The sequence below is a fragment of the Podarcis bocagei genome (genome assembly GCF_964188305.1).
Source record: "Podarcis bocagei genome assembly, chromosome: 3".
Classification (NCBI taxonomy): domain Eukaryota; kingdom Metazoa; phylum Chordata; class Lepidosauria; order Squamata; family Lacertidae; genus Podarcis; species Podarcis bocagei.
Window position 1 is genome coordinate 40,062,785 of NC_138127.1, and position 20,350 is coordinate 40,083,134.

At 43.0% G+C, this 20,350-nt stretch overlaps 1 protein-coding gene across 2 annotated transcripts in view; it reads left to right on the top strand.

The window, feature by feature from the left end:
* RFX6 (regulatory factor X6) overlaps window positions 1–12,020 on the top strand; it is a 28,570-nt gene extending 16,550 nt beyond the window's left edge. Inside the window, exons 12-19 of one of the 2 annotated variants that reach the window (XM_081188929.1) lie at window positions 83–227; window positions 1,606–1,715; window positions 4,139–4,256; window positions 6,292–6,414; window positions 7,560–7,769; window positions 7,902–8,417; window positions 10,007–10,219; window positions 11,596–12,020. In XM_081188929.1, the coding sequence (XP_081045055.1) occupies window positions 83–227; window positions 1,606–1,715; window positions 4,139–4,256; window positions 6,292–6,414; window positions 7,560–7,769; window positions 7,902–8,417; window positions 10,007–10,219; window positions 11,596–11,771 (1,611 nt within the window). In that variant the 3' untranslated portion in view covers window positions 11,772–12,020. The remainder of the gene's footprint in view (window positions 1–82; window positions 228–1,605; window positions 1,716–4,138; window positions 4,257–6,291; window positions 6,415–7,559; window positions 7,770–7,901; window positions 8,418–10,006; window positions 10,220–11,595) is intronic. The other variant, XM_081188930.1, reaches the window with a different exon arrangement.
* The last annotated feature ends 8,330 nt before the right edge of the window (window positions 12,021–20,350 follow it).

Below are 20,350 nucleotides of genomic sequence, written 5' to 3' on the forward strand. Positions count from 1 at the left end.
AAAGAGAAACAGTAGTGCCATCTCCCCACCCATCTCCATTAGCATTTTCAGCATAGTTTTTTCCCCTGTTGCCTATTCACAGATTGCTCGACCAGCGCTTTTTGATCAACATATAGTGAACGCCATGGTTGCTGATATTGAGAAAGTAGATCTGCACAGCATTGGATCTCAAGCATTGCTCACAGTCTCAGGAAGCATGGTTTCTGAGGGAGAGGGCTACGTTGAATGTAAGTTGCTGGTCAAGGGAGGAATCATTGCTGTTCCCCACACCCAGGGAATTTCTTTTAAAATATGTTACATTAAGAATCACATTTAAACCTTTCCTGTCGTGTAACAATGTTTCACCACTTAAGAGATTTTTGAAATCTTAAGTGGTATAGAAATGTTTTAAAGAAAGAAAGAAATATTAATAATGATGTTAATAATGTCTGAGAGAAGTCAGAAGAAAAATCAAATGATTCCCAGGCAATATAGGTTTAATTTTGCTTTATCCAACAGCTTAAGTCTAAGGTGATTTGTGTCTCATGTGTGAAAATAGGCCTTAACCTGCGGATGTTTACTACAGGTGCCTGAAGCTGCATGGAAGCAAGAGTTTCTAAGTTCACTTAAATGTTGGGAGAAGCTCTTTCTCATTCCATGCACATGGTGGCCACTGATATTGAAGAACCTGGTTTGGGAATGTGATAGAGGCAGCTGATTGTATACAACTGAAAATATTATTTGGAAAAAATCAGCTTCACTCTATTCCTGAACCATCACTTTTGATATTTCAGACTTTTGCTGAAATCGTTACAGGATCATTGACATCCTGATTTTATCTCTGGCGATTGCTTGTTATGATGACCTGGCTAATTTTCCCTTTTGTCTGGCTACACTCTGTGATCTTTGTGTGGTCGTTAAAAGTATTTCACTAAGGAATAATAAGTTTCAGAGTTAATGAACTCGTTTTTGTTTCCTTTCTTAAAGTAATGTTTTTTTCTTTTTAAGACACGTTTACATTTTCAGTGCCATTTCTTTTCCTCTTCTTTTTTTACTCCATTCTTCTGTTCTGCTTGCATAGCTTTATCATTGCTGTGAGACAGGAAAAGACTGGTTAATCCACAGGAGAAAAATTCCACAGGGTGCATGTAGCCCCACCACTGACTGCTGAGATAGCTTGCTCTAAATCAAGAGGAGTGCCCTAGCCATTTTTTGTCTGAAGGTCACATTGACATGTTACAAACCCTCTGGAGACCACATGCCAAAGTGGCAAGGCATTAAAGTCTACTTAGTCAGGGTAGCTGGTATAAGACTGGGTACAACTAAACCATTAAGAGTTTGTGGTATTTTATTCCTGTGTTTCTCAAAATTGCTATAAGGGTGTATTCCAAGCAACAGCTAAAACTACTGGGTTGTATCTAGCTAAGACATACTCAAAATAGGTCCATTGAATTCAATGGACTTTATTTTGATGAACTCAAGATGCTGTCTTCTCATTTCACCTCTGCAGCTCTAATTCTTCCTTTTCCTTTCCTTTACATGCTCCAAAACTATCAATGACTGGTGAGTGGCTTTCTCTCCTGTTCAGAGTAGAATGCAACTACATGTTTTCCTTTTTACATGTAGATGACTCTATTACAGTGTTCCAAGAACTGAAGGACCTTTTAAAGAAGAATGCCACTGTGGAGTCCTTTATTGAATGGCTGGATACTGTGGTTGAGCAAAGGGTTATCAAGGTAAGCCCCAACTGAAATCAAATTGTTCCTGATAAAGTCTATTCCTCTTGTGAACAGCATTCTTCCCTCTCATGGTGCCCAACTGGCACCTTCCCTTCCTGGGGGTGGGGATACAATGGGAAACTGTGGTTTAACCAGTGCTTTTTTCTGGGGGGGGGTGCAGGGGTACATACCCCTAAACATTTTGTGTTGCCCTGACCAACCGACCAACCGACGGACCAACATGCCAGCTGTCTCCTCAGTAGTAGCGCAGACTGGAGCTCCGTCATCCTCCCCACCAGTGCCCAGGGAGGGGAGTCTGGGGCGGCTGCAATGGAGGCAACGGCGCTCCTCCTCCTCTTGCCGGGCTAGAGCCAGCCAGCGAGCACTTGCCCCTCCTCGTTCAAGCAGACCCTGCCGTTGCCGGGGGCCTTCCTGTCCTCTCAGCACTGCTGCTGCCACCTTGAGTCCCTCATCCGGGGGTTGGGGGGAGGAAGGGGAGAGGAGATGGGGAGCAGCCAAAATGAGAGTACCCCTAAACATTTTTTGGGAGGAAGCCCTGGGTTTAACAAACCAGAAAGCAATGCATTAAGACACACTGGATGAGGGCACACAAGGTAACAGTTTGTTGGACTGGGACTATTACATCTGAACTGAATCCAATGTATTGTTAGGCTTCAACTTGATAGAAATAAGTCAGGCATACATCAGAGATATTGCAGGTTTGGTTCCAGGCCAAATATTTCAATAAAGCAAGTCACCCAATTCTTTGTGTGTGTCCCAGTACATATAAATTTTATGTTTGCACTATACTGTAGTCTATTAAGCCAGGCCTCCCTGGCTGCAGGGGCAGGAGGGGGAAAACCCAGCTTCAGCCCTAGCCACCTCCGGCCCTATGGTCAGAGGGGGGCAACAGCAGCAGGGGGGTGGGCTGACTGCAGTTGCACCAGCATCCTCATAAGAGTCAATGAGGTATGCCTGTACTTTGTGAGAAGACCTTAAGGTCTCAGAATCCATACACTATCACTATACAATTCAAATGATCATTAAGCCCTCTGATTCAAGAATGAATTGAAATATTGCAGAGTAGAATGGCATTCTCAGCTCTGTTTAGCTAATCTTTAGATAATCACTGTTAAACAGAGGAAGCAAGGGAGGGGTGGAATTGTCCACCATTCAGCATCTGTTGCAGAACATTGTTCTAGGGCAAACAGGTATAGTTTCCAGTGTTTTCCTCCCACGTCTGGAAAAAAATGCTGAACAATTTACTGTATGAATCAAGATTAGCTGAGTAAGAGGTAATGATTTACAGAACACGTAATCCTTCCATTGCCCTCTACCTTCTGTTCAGTTAAAAGTGCAGGGCCTCTCTCCGTCACACCAAATGGCTTCCTTTTGTTTGCTGATTGAAAAAGGGGCAGCTCGTCATGTTACCACAAGCTGCTGCTGGGTCCTGGCAAGGGAGGCAGTGTCAGAGCGTCTTTCAACGCCTGGACACAGAAAGGACTGACAGATTGATAGCACAATTTCTTGCGGGGATATTGTGGGGTGTTGCTGGGCAGGGGTTGTTGCTGTGAGTTTTTTGTATCTTTATTTTAGATTTTGTTGTGATTTATTTGGGTTGGTTTTGTATTTTTAAATGTTTTGTTTATTGTTTATGGCTGCTTTTGCTATGTTGTAGTTGCATATTTTTTTCATGTTGTAAGCCTCCTTGAGCTTGGTTTGAACTGTGGAAAGGTAGCATACAAATAAAAGTATGTATGTATATATGTATGCATGCATGACAAGAGACAGAAGCAGGCCCTGATATCCATTATGTGTCTCTGCAGGCACATCGGTGATGCTGCAACCATTATTTAGAATGGAGTGTAAAACTGCTTAGGCTGTTGCAGCCTTAATGATGCAGTGGGGTTTACGCAGAAGCAAATCCCTCTGTGCTCAGGGGTGTAAGATCACAGCCTTGAAGGTCCTTAGTTTGGGGCCTGGATTGTGCTCTACACTTCTTAGAAAACATTGTTTTCTCCCAACATCAAGTGACTACACTCTTGACTGATTTCACCTTGCAGCAGTAGGTTACAAAATTATGGCCTGTATGAGGCACAGCCATCATGGTACCCTCCAGATGTTTTGAATGACATTTCCCATAATCCTTGACCATAGGCTCCTTAATGGTTGGGACTGATGGGAGCTGGAGTCCAGCAACATCCAGAGGGCAACCATGTTGTCACCCCCTGGTCTATACTAACGATAACTGGTTTTTGATAAAGCCAGTTGTCAACACACAGTCTTTAAGCATGTTCACTACAAGCAAGATGCATGGACATTGGTCTCCAGAAATACTGTACTGCACAGCAGGATGGGTATGTTATAGTTTCCACTATATGTGGATTTGGTTTTCATTTCTTTTCTCTCTCCCCCCCCCACCTCCCTGCCATTTTGTTTAGGCAAGTAAGCAGAATGGTCGATCCCTAAAGAAGAGGGCACAAGACTTTCTTCTCAAATGGAGCTTTTTTGGAGCTCGAGTAATGCACACTCTCACTTTGAACAACGCATCAAGTTTTGGTATTTGATTTTATTCAAATTCTTTGTTTTCCTATTTAAGTTATGGCAAGGTGTAACCAGGGGCCCCACCAAATTAAAAGAGGTGGGACGTCCATTTAGGTGGTGTCAAAGTCACACAGATGTGCCTATTTTCCCAGAAGCTAAACAGAAGTCCTCTCGAATCCAGACATATAGAGACTAGTTGTGATTACTCAGTGGTGAGAAGTATTTTCTACATATGGTCAGTGGTTCTTACATTACTTTTCTAGGACTGAACCATGGCATTAAAAATAAATTTTAATGTTAGGCTCTAGTAGGCCCTGGCTCCAACCAAACTTTTGTCTTTATCTGTGTGGTTTATATAACTGGTTCTTTTAATTTTAGAGAAAAAAGTGATTTTGTTGTTGAGATGCTGAGTGATTTTCTTTTACCTCCATGTAACTAGAAGCAAGTTTTTCTTGATGTTTTTGTTGGTGTACTTATGTTATTGCTTTTTGGCAATGGGTTTGTAGTTATACCATTAAAAGGCATAGATGCCACGATTCATGCCATGTTTAATTTCTACATGAAAGGTGATGGGACTAAGCTTTGTCTGGAACTTGTGCTCACAACCTCTCATACGGAAGTCCCTCCCTATCTACATATGTGTACATAGGATTTGTCTTAGACCGAGTCAGACTATTGGTTCATATAGCTGAGTATTGTCTACAATGACAGCCAGTGGCTTTCCAGGGGTTTAGGCAAGAGGATTTTCCAACCCTGCCTGGAGAAACCTGTCACCTTTTGTATGCAAACCATATACTGTGTTTTTAATATGTCCAGTCAATCAATCAATCATTTTATTTGTATGCCACCTTTCCAAAGTTAAAACCATGCTCAAGGTGGCTTACAACATATCCAAAAAATAACTACATAGCAAAAGTAGTCATAAATAATAAACAAAAGATCAAATGTTACAAAACCCAATTGAATAATTTCCACATAAATAATTTGATACAAAATAAAGATACAAAGAATTATCCACAGCAACAAGCCCCTGTGAACAGTCATAAGAAACACCCTGCAGCCTCAGCTTTTATAGCTGGAGTCAGTCAGAGCCCCACCCTCCCAGTCCAGGTGGGGAAAGGCCTGCAAGGCAGGGAGCAGGTCTTCCAGGACTCACAACCAAGATGGGCCTCAGTCATTCCCTATATACCTAAGTGTATAGAGAAGAGGTGATTTCACCTCAGAGAGCATTTTATTCTCTACGTGTTCACAGGCCCTTTTTCCTTTATAATTCTTATACAAACCCTGGAGTTAGGGATGGAGAAACTCGATTCATTTACCTTTCAAAATTCAAACTTACCTGAATGTTGTGATGCAGTTCTGCAACAAACCAGCGTTTGCAAAAAAAATGCATGAATTTTTCATACTTTTAAACTGAAAAATGCTCCAAAATTGGAGAACTGAATTTAAGATTGGAGAAACGAGAAACTGAGAGAACCAATCTTGATAGATCCTTCAATCCCTACCAGGAATAAATGATTGTTTTTGTTTTTTTAATGACAGCTCTATCGTCTCAAAGAGCCCCTAGCCACTGCTAGGAATTATCTTTAAAGTGTTGTTAAGTCAAGATTTCATGACAATGTGCTCATTTTCTTACTCTTATTCTACAGAGGTCTGCTAGCAAGACTCTGCCAACTACTTTCTTGTTGTTTAGTATAAGGGAAACTGAATATAGCAAACCAGAACTCTGTCTACAGAGTTCAGCTTTATCTTACTCTAATGTATGCCCTCTTCAAATATAAAGCATATCTCACTTTCATCAGTGTTGTACTTTGATGTCATTAGTGGCCAAATAACCTACAGGACAGTCAACATATTGAGCTTGGGGGGCCAGTGCAGAGCAAGATTAGAGTGAGAAGTTAAGCACTGCTTCTTGTTGGTCTTAGCAGGTCATTGAAAGTCCAACAATTATTTGTTTGTTTCATTTGCTTCTTGTAGAGTGTTGAGAGATGGTCACCAAGATAACTTTATGACATACACTCTCTCTCTCCTCTTTTCTCCCCCTGCAAAGGTTCATTTCATTTGGTCCGCATGCTTTTAGACGAATACATCTTGCTTGCCATGGAGACCCAGTTTAACAACGACAAAGAACAAGAACTCCAGAATCTGTTGGACAAGTATATGAAGAATCTGGGTAACTAGGAGTGGTCGTTTATAACCCTGAGAGTTCTGAAGCTTTGATGATGTTCACACTTGTTTGTGGTTAGGCAATGGTAGCCAAGCTGATTGGTTGTTTTGACATGTTTAAACAATTATTCTTCCATACCTAATATTGGCAGGGTGATTTGTTTATTTAAGTTTCTCTTGGGATGGATGATAGATTAAGGCTCCAGTCTTAAACACACTTATTGGGGCATAAGTCTCACTGAACTCAGTGTCCACACACGTTTCTGAGCAGGCATGCATAGGACTGTGCTGTTATAAAACTAAACTAAAATTAAAACAGATTGCTCCCCTCTTGTTCCTATTAATTCACCTTCAGTCACAAAATGCCAACCCTAAAAAGGTCTTACAAAATGTCATGTTGGTGCTTGAGCTAAGGCTTTGGTGAGCCCCTGGGGGTGGGAGGAATTCCAAGTTGCAGAGGCTGATTCTGAAAACAACTTTTGGAAATGGCAGAGGGATGATGAATCAAGAAAGGTAACCTTTAAGAAAATCCTAGCTGGTCATAGAGAAGAAGGCTATCTCTTGGATATATTCTCTCCTGAGGAGAATAGGTACCTATTGTAAAAACCTGAAAAAGTACTATATGATATGTAAAAGAGTACTTTAAAAAATATTCAGGTACCAAGCAATATGGTTCTTTTTAAACATACCTAACCAGTTTATATTGTCCAACAACTCTGTTCCTATTACGTTTGATTACTGTGCACAATCATCTCTGGTTCACCGCTAGCTGTATAGCTCAGTCGGTAGAGCACATGACTCATAATCTCAGGGTTGTGGGTTCAAATCCCACACTGGGCAAAGTATTCCTGCATTGCAGGGGGTTGGACTAGATGATCCTAGTGGTCCCTTCCAGCTCTACAATTCTATGGTTCTCTGGTGATATGCCTGAGTCCCAAAGACACAGGGTTTCTCCTCAAGGGAAAACCTCACTTAACACTGCCCACCGTACACTTCAAGTGTGTGGTCTTTCACAGCAGATATTTAAGAAGTGTTCCTGAATGATCGACCCATTCTTACATTTTCATAATTCATCTAAATATATAGCAGTATACACACACAGCAGTGCATACTCTTACTTCACACTTTATGAATCCCGTCTTATTTTTCCAGATGCCAGTAAAGCTGCTTTTACTGCATCCCCAAGCTCTTGCTTCCTAGCGAACCGCAGCAAGGCTGGTACACTTTCCAGTGATGCTTCAGTGAAAAATGAATGCCTAGTGGAGCAAGCCTATTTTCCTCTGCCAACCAATCAGCACAGCGGCATGTCCTCTGGTCTGAATCCTTTCTCCATGGGGAACCCTGAAAATATGCAGCTAACAGGTAGGAAACAAATCCCCACCACCCACCCTTTATGCTTTCCTCATATTTTCCCTGTGTAGTAGTGGGCAGTGCTATGGAAAGGAGCTGTATACCATGCAAACCATTCCTCTACTCTACTGTTTGTTTTCCCAGGTCAAACAGAGCTCTCTCAAAGCACAGGTCATCTCATGACTCCGCCCATATCTCCAGCCATGGTTGGCCGAGGAAGCGTCATCAACCAGGGACCGATGGCAGGCAGGCCTCCTAGTGTGGGTCCACCGCTGTCATCTCACTCCCACTGTGCATCTTATCCGGAGCCCCTGTACCAGACTGTGCCACAAACCAACCAAAACTTTTATGGAGTCAGTGCTGGTTACCCAGTCATGTTCAGGACCCAGACTCACCCATCTTCTGCACCCTATCAGCACAGGGCAGAGGCCAGCCATTTTGCAGCCAGCAACGAGCAGCAGCGCTTCTCCAGAGACTACTTCAGCAGCAGCTGCGCTGTATCTCCATACAGCACGAGGTCACCCCCTAACTATGGGTCCTCTTCGACAGTACAGGAGGCACACGGCATGCAATTTCTGAACAGCGGGAGCTACAACTTCATGAACAGTCCAGCAGCTAGCTCTGGTCAAGGATCGTCATATTCCTCAAATGCTTCCAATGGTACTAAAATCTTGGATTTCCATTGATCTGTACTTCTTCCCTAGTGCTCCAAAATTTATGTATATTCTCTCTAATACAACTTCTGGAAGCGATAGGCATTTTGGGACACATTCTTAACCTGATCTCCCTGCTGGTGGGTCTTAGTGGAGTGGTGGGGCCACCATGGCATCTGCAACCCTGCTGCTCATGGAAGCAAGACGATTGGACCTAACACAGTTGTGCATCAGCAGTGAGCTCAGGGTGCAGTGGATCCTGGGCCAGCTGAGCACCATCTTTTCTCTGCCCCGGGACCCATTTTTGTCCTCTGGGTCCTGGTGGCAACGAGTCTTCCAGTAGACCTTCCACTTGCCCATTTGCTGAGTGGAAGAGGGAGAGCAGTGCTGACAAGAGGCCATCTTAGCCCACAGAGCTCAGTGGAGGGACACTTCTGCTCAGTCCAAGCCAGCCTGGCATAAAGGGTGGTTTGGATTGCTTTGTTAGTCTCTGGCAGCATAAACAGCAGTGAGTCTTGTGGCATCTTCCAGGCTTGTATTGTAAAGTAAGTTTTTGAGGACAAGAATTCTCTTTCATGGTTCTCTGCTCAAAACAAAACAGAAATGAATAAAAGGTCCCTGATTTCTGTTTAGCAGGGTCTCATAGGATAGGTTTCTAGATAATACCACTGTCTGCTGCTGAGTAAGAATTTAAGAAGAGCCCAACTGGATCAGGGCAAAAGTCCATATATAGTTGAACATCCTGTTTCTCAAAGCCAACCAAAAGCCTCCTCCAGGAAGCCAACATGCAGGACATAAAATCAATCACCTTCTTCCATTGTTGTTCCCAAGCAGTTGGGACTGTGAGGCATGCTGCCTCTGCCTTTGAGCCCCCAGCATGGTGTAGGGGGACCAGGTGGTAATACTGGACAGCATCGTGAGATGATGGAGAAAGCAAACATTCAGCTGCTTGGAGGCTAGCATAACTGAGTACAGCTCTCTGACCTTATGCCCATTTGTGATCTTATGGTAGCTTCTCAACAGCCACACACCTTCAAGATGTTAATTTGAAATAATTAACTATGCCCAATTTTTTTGACCAAACTGTGGGAGGACAGGAGTGCCTGGCGTGCTCTGGTCCATGGGGTCACGAAGAGTCGGACACGACTAAATGACTAAACAACAACAAAATGCCCAATTTATTCTCTGCCACCATTGGTCACCCTCTGGTAAGGGTAACAGGTCTCCCACCCACCCCACTCCCATTCAGACGCTGGTATCCTCCAGCAAATCATCTCACTAGCCATTGCTGCTCCAGTATTTAGAAGTTACTGGCACACAAGTTTCCCTGGTTAAATCTGCTGCAAATCACAGAGATGCTACTTCACACAAGCAGCTACCAGATGGAGGGGTGATGCTGTTTGGTTTCTGCAGCTTGTCCATCTTTGTGTCTTTCTTGTATCCATAACTATATCTCCATATCCATATCTGTGCACATTCACTGTAGACATGGAACTTTAATTTTATTTGGGTGCTATAAGGCAGAATTCTAGATGATCTAATGCTCATATAACAGTTGTCTATTAAACCTAATGTACACTTATTGTCTGTCAACAGGGTTCTATGGGAATAATATAAATTACCCGGAATCCCATCGGCTCGGGTCAATGGTGGATCAGCATGTTTCAGTCATCAGCAGCATCAGCAGCATTCGACCATTGCCTCCATACAGTGACATTCACGATCCACTTAGCATCTTAGAGGATGCTGGAAGGAAACAGGGAGCATCATATTATGCAGATGCCTCGATAGCCTGTCAGAACCCGCTAAGTAAGTAGGTCTGATGGCAGAACAAGAACTCTAAATCTTCTCATGTTTTGGACTGGGCCAACAACTGGATGGGAAGAAGAATAGTGCTGACTGGCCATGCACATTAACCAAAAGTGAGAAGAGGTTCTGTGCATGCACAGTTGTATGCGCATAGGACATGTAGTACTTGGAATGGTGGAGCCCACTTGCACTGGCAAAGCCTGCGCACATACAACAGTATATGAGTTGGGTCTGTTCTCACTTTTGGCCAAATGCCAAAGTTGAGGTGTAATGCCAGCAGACAAGTAGAGGTCAAAAATGGAGTCAGTCAGCACTAACCTACTTTGTCTCCATGCATTTGCTTCATGCATGGGCTTGTATCCAGTGCAACTCTAAGTAAGCATATCATCAGTGCAAGAGTTCTCACTTGGGCAATGGGACTTCCCATCTCCCCCACATACACTTCCTATTCCCTCCCCAAATCTGCACCTAAATGTCAGGGAAACTCCAAAACTCTAGAAGTGATTGGGGAGAGTCCCATTGTAGAAGAACCTTCTCACTGACTGGATGCCTTCTTAGTGCTGCACTGGATACAAGCCTTAGATCCAAGCATGAAAAATGGGTTTACGTTTTAACTTCCATGGGAATCTCAGCTGCAAAACCTACAGCCAGTGCCAGAGCCCAGCTTTAGAATGGAGGCATTGTACATTTCCTCCACCACCTCCATGTATCTCAGACATAAGACTTTCAGCTCAGAGGGTGTAATGTCTAGGAAGGCTGAAATGTTGTCATTCATCTCTTTAGAAATTAATCACAACTAATGAATGATTGATTCCCCCTTCTCCCAAGCTCTAAGTATGGCCCATTACATATGTGATTTGGAAAGCTATGGTAGGAGGGTGGTTCCTCTGCATCACACCCACTCCCACTTTTCTGTTCAAAGATGTCCTCTGGGGCTCCCCTTTGGAAATGCTGGGCATTTTCTCACGAACATTCTTCAGAAATGTTGTTATGGTTGGAAATGTCTTTTTAATAAAAGCTGGGGTTCAGAGGAACCCAACAGGGCCTCATGACCATCACACACACCCAAGAGTGTTAACTCCCTGTTCCTTACTTGATCTATGTTTGCAGGCAGGAAGAATGAAGAAGGCTTAATTTATGCCAGAACTGTTCTTAGTGCCAGGGCTGCACCTTGAAAGTAAAAGATGAAAGTGCTCCCGAACTTACGCACATTGTATTTCTTGCTCTAGTAAGTAGAGCAAGTCCTCCTATAGCAGGGTGGAACTTGCAGATCAGAGGGTGCTATTTACAAGCAAACTAAAGCCATGGCCTATGTCTCCTTTTCCCCCCTAGAAATTAAGCACTGGAAGTAGTAACTGTTGCCATTTTCTTTGTAGCTTCAGATCTGCAGCCTGCTATATCTGCATCCTCCTCCCAATGTATGTATGGACATTCTAGACAATGCCCTTCGCAGGAAGCAATGGACTCTTCTGGGCAAGGTCATAGTGAGATGGTCTCCACCTTGCCACCAATCAATACTGTTTTCATGGGAACTGCTGCTGGAGGCACCTGACTTCCAGAAGTGGCTGTACCAGTCTTCAGTCCCAGGACTTGATGGCGAATAGGAATGAAAAAGTATTACACATAATGTTTTAAGACTACCAAGAAGATTTTACAATGCACTGAAAAAGCAACTACAGCTGGTTGCAGAGTCCATCCTGTCTCAAGTGTCTCTGGTCTTAAACACAGGAAAAGAGATTGTCCATTGCATTTTCTCTCCTTGTCACAATTATAACCAATATTCTTGTTTTTTTCCGTGTAATCAGGATGCTGTTCTTTCTTGGTGATCACTTTGCTGCCCCTTGATGCATGGTGTACCATATGCACCACCTCGTGGTTACAACAGTGTGCAGGTTCACACCTGACAATGGGTTGGCTAGTCTGGATTTAACAGCTTTGCTGCACCATTATGATGTTCTAGATCATCTAACAGCAACACCCCTAAAACACAGAGTTCTGGTGTTGCTCTGAGGCAGCAGTCGCTGCTCTCCAACCTATAAAGAAGGCATAATCAGAGTGACAGATAGGTAGCCGTGTTGGTCTGCCATAGTCAAAATAAAAAAATTCCTTCCTGTAGCACCTTAAAGACCAACTAAGTTAGTTCTTGGTATAAGCTTTCGTGTGCATGCACACTTCTTCAGATACTTCTCTGAAGAAGTGTGCATGCACACGAAAGCTTATACCAAGAACTAACTTAGTTGGTCTTTAAGGTGCTACAGGAAGGAATTTTTTTATAATCAGAGTGAACACTCTTGTTCAACTTAAATGTCCTAGTTACCATCCTTTCTCTAATTAATTTTCTACAGACACTGGATATGTGCCAATATGCACTTTGTTCACTACTGTATTACACCAAGTGCTTTGTACTCTATATTTGCTGCATGCATAGTGAAGTGTAGCTTTATTTTACACCTGGAGGTCCGCTAGCTTTTGTGCACCGGCCCTAGATATCTTTAGTATGTACATACTGCTCACAGTTGGCATCCAGCAACTGAACTGGAAGGAGGTCAGGTGAGCAGCACAACCCCACCACTCTACTCGCTACTGGCTCCAGGTAGGCCTGGATACAACTCCTGCCTTGAAGAACAACTGCCAGTCAGCACAGAGTAGAAGATTCTGAGCTAGACGGATCAATGGTCTGATGCAGCAGAAGGCAGCTTCCTATGTTCCCACACCACAAAGTCCATGAAGCAGTGTGACTGTGACAGTGGTGCACTTATGTGAAACATCTGGTGCCTGAGTAATGTGACAGCAGCCATGAACTGTAGTGCTTGCCTATGTAACATCCCATATGTACATGAACACACCTACCATATGAGTAATCCTTTCAATATATAAAATCCGAATGCCAGTCCATGATCCATGTGAGCTGATGAAATTTTCACAGTATTTCTCCATAAAGCACTGAAATATTTCCTTGTTTTTTGTTGCTAAAGTACCAGAATGTTTGTCTTTCTGCTCTGCTTTATTGTGCCATGTCTTCGCAGCAAGAAAAACCAGCAATAAGTTCCAATGAATTGTGGGGGGAAACAATCCTCTGCCTCATTATTCCTCTAATTTATATTTAAAAAGCAGTTGTCCTGTATCTTCATACATACATTTTGTTTATTTTGTAAAAGCAAAGAAACATTATTTAACACATGTTATTTACCTTTATTTATTGGAGTTGCAGAGTTCTTTGCAAGTTGCAATTCTGTTTGGCAGATTGTCAAATGTATGTGTTCTACCTCCTATGGAAATGTTTACAGGGTAATTTTTTATGATGGGGTGGAGAACCTGTAGTCATCCAGATGTTGTGGGACTCCACTTCCCATCAGCCACAGACAACACAGAGCAGTGGCTGGGGATTATGCGAGTTGTAGTCCAATAACATCTGCAGAACCACAAGTTCATCATTTCATTTTATTGCTTCAAACCTATCTGGACCAAAATTACATTTTTCTAATCTTGTGGATTAAAGGGTTTATTTCAAATGCTATCAAGTGGCAGCCTCGTTTGTTATTTTGTTGTTCTCTGATTGGTTCAGACCTAACTCTTTTCCAACCTGATACCCACTAGGTGTTTTGGATCATAAGTTGTACTTCAGAACTTGTGGAGGGCACCAGAACAGGGCAGGCTGTTTAAGCATATATTTCACATGGAAAAATTATCTTTAGCCATCATTTTTCATGCTCAGCATTTCTTCTGAATCCCTCATGATACAATTGGATCCACCATGTGTTAAATTGTCTCTCAGTTCCAGTGACTGATAAATCTCAGAGCTCCTTCATAACTGAAAACATTCCTCACTTCTGAATCTTTCAGCTGCACTACCACATGCAGCATGAAAGGAAGGGTATCTAGGGTTTGTCCAAACCAAGCATTCTACATGTCTTCCTTTGGGCCCCTTTGACCTTAGTCACCTTAGACACCCTATCATCCTTAGCTAGCGGGAATTGTGGGAGTCCAGCAACAGCTGGGGACCCAAGTTTGAGAAACACTGTTAGAGTCTAAAATCCTGACTGCATTTTTTTGGAACACATTGAACCATGCCTAAGTCACCTTGCCAATATTTTTGTAGCCTTACATGGTATCACCATAGTTTATGGTTGTGATGTGTATATACCTCTCTACTGAGTACATTTCTGAGCACAATTCAAAGTGTTGGTGCTGACCTTTAAAGCCCTAAATGGCCTCGGCCCTGTATACCTGAAGAAGTGTCTCCGCCCGCATCATTCAGCCTGGACACTGATGTCCAGCTCCGAGGGCCTTCTGGTGGTTCCCTCACTGCAAGAATTGAGGTTACAGGGAACCAGGCAGAGGGCCTTCTCAGTAGTGGCACTCACCCTGTGGAATGCCCTCGCATCAGATGTCAAGGAAATAAACAACTATCTGACTTTTAGAAGACATCTGAAGGCAGCCCTGTTTAGGGAAGTTTTTAATGTTTGATGTTTTAATGTATTTTTAATCTTTTGTTGGAAGCCACCCAGAGTGGCTGGGGAAACCCAGCCAGATGGGCGGGGTACAAAAAATAAATATTATTATTATTATTATTATTATTATTATTATTATTATTACTACTACTACTATTATTATTACCCTGAAAAGAAACAGCAGCATCCTGCTGGCATCTGCCTATCTCCGGCATTAGAATAGAAAGGCAAGCTCCTTACCTGCTTGATGGCCTGCAGTGCATGTGATCAGAGGATGAATTGTTGACTGCCACATCCTCAGATGTTCTGACACACAGCACCACATCTGTTTTATCCATAGTGTAAGGCTGCAAAGATAGATCACCCTAGCTCCGCAAACATTAAATTTAGAACCCCCTTTAAAAGGCTTTAAATTAAGTCCTGCATCTAGTACATATTGAACACCATGCTCTGTTCTGTTCTTAACCCATCAGTGTCAACAGAATCTTCTGAGGTTTTATGTACAAGCTAGTGGAGTGTCATCATCATGATAAGGGTGTGTGTGTGTGTGTGTGTGTGTGTGTGTGTGTGTGTGTGTGTTGGAGAGATCTAAGGAGAGAGGGCCTGGAAGCACCTGTGTATGTGTGTGTATTTATGTAAGGAATGACTGTGTTGTTCAGATTAATGGGAGATGAACCATGGGATGGATCTCTGCAGATAGAGACTGAGTTTGCCAGTGTCACACAAGTCCTATGATGGCCACAAGCTGCCCCAGCTATCATCTCACCATGCCTCTCCAACCTCCAGTCTGAGGCAGATGGCTTATTCTTCCTTTTCTGGCCCCTATAATCTACCCCATCCCAGTAGGCTTGTTCCAATAATAACAATCTTCCAACAGTATTAAATATTTCTCACACCAGTGGAATAAGTTTGCTAGGATGCGAGGAAGTATTGCAGAGGCCAGGAGATTAAAGCGTTAGCACCTCCATTCATTAGATACTGGAGGAGAATGGTGAGATCAGGGCAGGTCACACTTTCCCAGTACAAAACAAGGAAGCTAGGGAACTGCTTAGGAGAACATGAGATTTTTACAAGCTGCTGGGTACCTTACTTCTAGAATTCAAGTTATTTAGCATCCAAATGCTTTTTAGAATGGTATTGAGATAGGCACCTGGAAATAGCAGAAAGATTCTAGTAAGCAGTTGAAATAGGAAAATCTACTTCCCTTCCTCTTGGCTTAGTTGATTATTATCCCTGATCAAATAAAAGGCCACATGTTCGGGTTGCCCCATGCCCTGGTTGCTATAGTAAAGGTAGATACACAGTTAAATTCTGCATTTAAAAAGAGATTGATATTGAGAGTCTTTTTGTCTCCTTCATGCGCTGTGGTGGCAAGTTAATAGGAGTATTTATCCCATTGTATGAGAAGCTTTACTCAGGAGATTTGCTCTACAAAAGGCTCACATCTTTGTCAGCTCATAAGGCAAAGGAGAAAAAAACCCTGTCAAATACACATACAAATATACTTACATGCCGAGCCGTCAAACAAACATCAGGCTCTGACAGGAAACTAATATGGAGTCAATTTTCACGCTTGAAACTAAAATGAATAATGTACATTTGCCATTGTACTCCGTGTAATTTTATTGAATTTTTATTATTGCAAGCCATCTTTGGGAATGATGATGATGTTTATAATAAAATGCCATAGAACCATTCCTACCTGATGCTAATAGGCTTCTGCTTATCTTTCATCGTAAGAAAATCTCAGTGATGTTGTAGTAGTGACCGGAATGGTGCAGTGCAAAGAGTGTTGAGTCCAGGATTCACATCTCCACTCAGCCCTGAAGCTCACAAGGTGACCTTGGCCCAGTCACTGTCTGTTAGCCTAACCTACCTCACAGGGTTATTACAAGGATAAATTGAGGAGGGGGAGAATCGTGGACTCCTTCTTGAGCTCCATGAAAGAAAGAGAGAATATAAATGTAACAATAAATTAATTCATTAACTAAATTACTGCTACCCACCACCACCATTTAATGGATTACTAGTCTGCCTTTTAGAGTGTGTGCCCTCCCAATGTGGGTTACAACAAATTCAGTTAAAATCCCAAGAGTCAAATCTTGCAATATGCAATAAAATCAATTAAAAAAAATTAAAATCCTTAATTCTTAAATATAATAGCTACAGATTTACCTAAATGCCGACTGGAATTTTAGGGTTTTCCAAATGACAACAGAGGCAGGGAGTTTACAAATTCCCCTTGGGGAGGACAGGCCAGATAGATGGGGCCACCACAAACAAGGCGCTGTCCCTGGTACTTAGCAAGCCTGGCCCAGAACATTGATGGCATTCTTAAAGACAAGGAAGGTGCATATGAGTGTAGGTGATCATTCAGATAGCCTCATCTCAAACTGCTTAGGGCTTTAAAGGCAAAAGCTAGCACCTTAAATTGGGCTCAGTGGCCAAGAGTCGGCCAGAGCAACTGGCAGAGAATAGGTGTGCTAATAAGTCCTACAAGTGTTCTTGATGCCGCACTCTACTCCTGTTGAAGCTTCTGGGCCATTTTTAAGGACAGTCACATGTACAGAACATTGTCACATGTAGAGAACATTGCAGTGAACCAGGCTGGATATCTCCAAGGCATGTGTCTCTGACACAATGGTCATTTTGTTGAAGTAACTAAATGATAGACATTGATATGGCACATTTCGAGTGTTCAAAGCACTTCTTGTATACAAACTTAGCCACTCTTACAATAGTCCTGTAAAGCCAGCAAGTGTTATTAACTGGCATTACATCTGCGATGGCAGGGAGGGGAACACCACTTGCATTCATCTCTGGTAATAATCAGTACAAAAATGTAGGCACAAAAATCTCCACACATGCTGCTTTTTGCTTCTGTTTTTGGAAGTTTAACTCAGAACAGCTATTTGAATCTTGCTGTTAATCTTCCTCCGCCCGTCAAGGAACCCAGAGTGGCACCTCCATGGTTTATGAGGGATTGAACTTTGCCATTCACCTGGGCAGGATTTTAAAGACGGCGTTCTTGGGTTACACTGCTCACCTTTTCCTCAGGTCCCAAAAAACTTTGTTTTCATCTTTGTCGGCATTCTGCAAAGTGGATCTGAACATGAAGCAGTCTGGGTAAGATTTAACAGTGATGTGTCTGTGTCCCTCCGTGGGCAATCATGAATGTCTAGGATTTCTACTTTAACACCTGCATTGTCTGCCCACAAAAAGCCTGTCTCCCTTAAGCACCACTTTATCTGCTCTTCTCAAGAAGAGCTCCTGAGACTCAAAAGCCAGACAAGCAGTGGAGGGAGAGATCAAAGCAGAATTCTCTCTGTGTTACATGTGGCTATGACATCTGTGGGGAGAACAATTGGATACCTGATACCCATGGGCACGCACCACTGGCCAAATCTGATTTTCCCCAATTTTATCTGCCCTGATAGGAACGGCTTCAGTGCCAGACAATGCAAAATGATAAAACACAGGAGAGGCAATTTGTTAAAGTGCAACCACAAAGAACGCTTGACTTATCCACCCCTCAGCATATTTCAGAACCTTTTTCAAAATGCACATCTTTTCTTAGGGCCAAATGTTGCAGCTGCTTGCAGCCTTTCTCTGCCCTTGCCTGTTCTAAAACAGGGAGCAGCCTCCGAAGCTGCCAGCTGCAGCCTAGGAATCGTAGGTGTCTGCCTGGCTGCTGTGTGCCCTTATTTTTCCTCCCTGCAAAAACAAAACAAAAAAGCAGTCATGGGAAAGGAAAACTTTGAGCAAAAAAAAACGAAGAAGACAAAAAGGAAAGGTTTACCATAAACCAGGGTTGAGTAACTGGATCTAGCCAGGGAGTCATTCTGACAAGTGGCTGGGGCCATTAAATAGTCCTCTCTCCCCATCCATATCCTTCACCACCAATTCCTTCATGGAACCATGGACCAGCAGAGGTGCTCTCAGTGAGCAAATGACTAGGAGAGCAGTAGGAGTGAATCTTTTATACCAGTGCAAAGGTGGCTGTGCTTTTTCAACTAATAAGAAAATCATACATCCAACTAAGATCTACTCAAAGCAAATTCATTGAAATTAATGGATCTATCTTAGCCACATCCGTTAATTTCAGTGGGTCTATTCTGGGCAGTGGGTTAATTTCAGTGGGTCTATTCTGGGCAGTGGGTCTATTCTGGGTTGTTAAGGCAGCAGAGAGCATTGCTGGCTGCCCGCTCTCCACCTTAGAGCAGATTTATGCCACAAGGTGCCATGGGAAGGCACTGGACATAGTAAAACATCCATCGCATCCTGGTCACTGTCTCTTCGAGCTCTTGCTGTCGGGACGGAGATACAGGACGATGAAGACAAGAATGAGCCGTCTTAAGAACAGCTTCTTCTCCAGAGCGATCTTGGCCCTGAATGGGAAGCCAGGACTTTGAAAGTCATCTAATCTCCCTTGCTGTATTATACTGTATTGTTTAATTAGTGTTTTTATGGAGCAGTCAAGTGATTTCGTTGTCCCCGAAGGGGCAATGACAATAAAGATATTATTATTATTATTATTATTATTATTATTATTATTATAGCTGGCTTTAACCTGTAATTTCCCTATTGGCAGAAGCAGCACAGCCACCTTTCCACTGCTAGAGAAGATAGAACATAACATTGTACTTGCAGGAGACTGTTCTCATGAGATGCACTTCATTCATGCTGTCCATGACGACTTGGGACCACAACAGGGATGATTAACAAACATAAACTGGGAAATGAGTTGATCTTCAGGAAAAGGCAACTGCAGTAGCTAATGCAAAGTTCTGGTTAAACATTGCCTTACCGTTTGCTCTAGGCCGTCTGTTGTTTTTATGTTAAAGGCTTAGTTGAGGTTGGCCGCAGTATTGACTTTGTAATTAAACTATTTTAACTTCAGGATTTGGTAATCACCATATTTAAACCATCTGGTCCATAGCTGGGGGTTGACTTTCTCCTTTCAAAGCCTGAAGAAACCCCCTGCGTTATGTTTTTTTAGCCTGCAGCTCTGGGGACTTCACAATCCCTGTTCTTCAGCACGTAATCCTCGGCCAGTTGCAGGGGAAAGGAGAATGACTTCCTGTTTCTGTGACAAGGAAGGGTTTCTTCCATCCTAAAACACTGTGCATGGGGGCAGCATTTAACACCGTTGCACAATTGTACGAAGGTATCTGAGAAGTGGCCTCACCCAAAACACTGTCTCAGTTCTATACGGATGTCTCTGGCCTCTTCAGTTAAATTTTAGAGCTGGGTGACACCTTTTCCTGAGACACTGGAGTATTACTGCCAGACAACAGTGACAGGTTGGTAGTGGAGTCAAGTTATGTAGCTGCCCACTCAGTGCTGCCAGAACTGCTGCTTTCTTGGACAGGACTGGGGTGGGAGCAAGGTTAGGGCTGTCTAGGTGTGTCAAGGAGTTCCACTGCCAATCCAACACTCCTGCTGGTATACCCATATGGTAAGCAGCAGCAATGCTGGTCCCTCCATCTCGCCACTGCACCACTGCTGTTTCCAGCATTTTGCAGCAGAAGCAGGAAACTGCTTTGGGGTGATTTTCCGAGGGCTGCCTGGCAGTGGGTGGGGCTAGCGGTAGAAGCAGGCAAGGGCCAGAAACAAAAAAGTGGCCTGAGTATAAATGGGGCTCTTACATTTGTGCAGTATATGTGTCTTTGAAGTAATG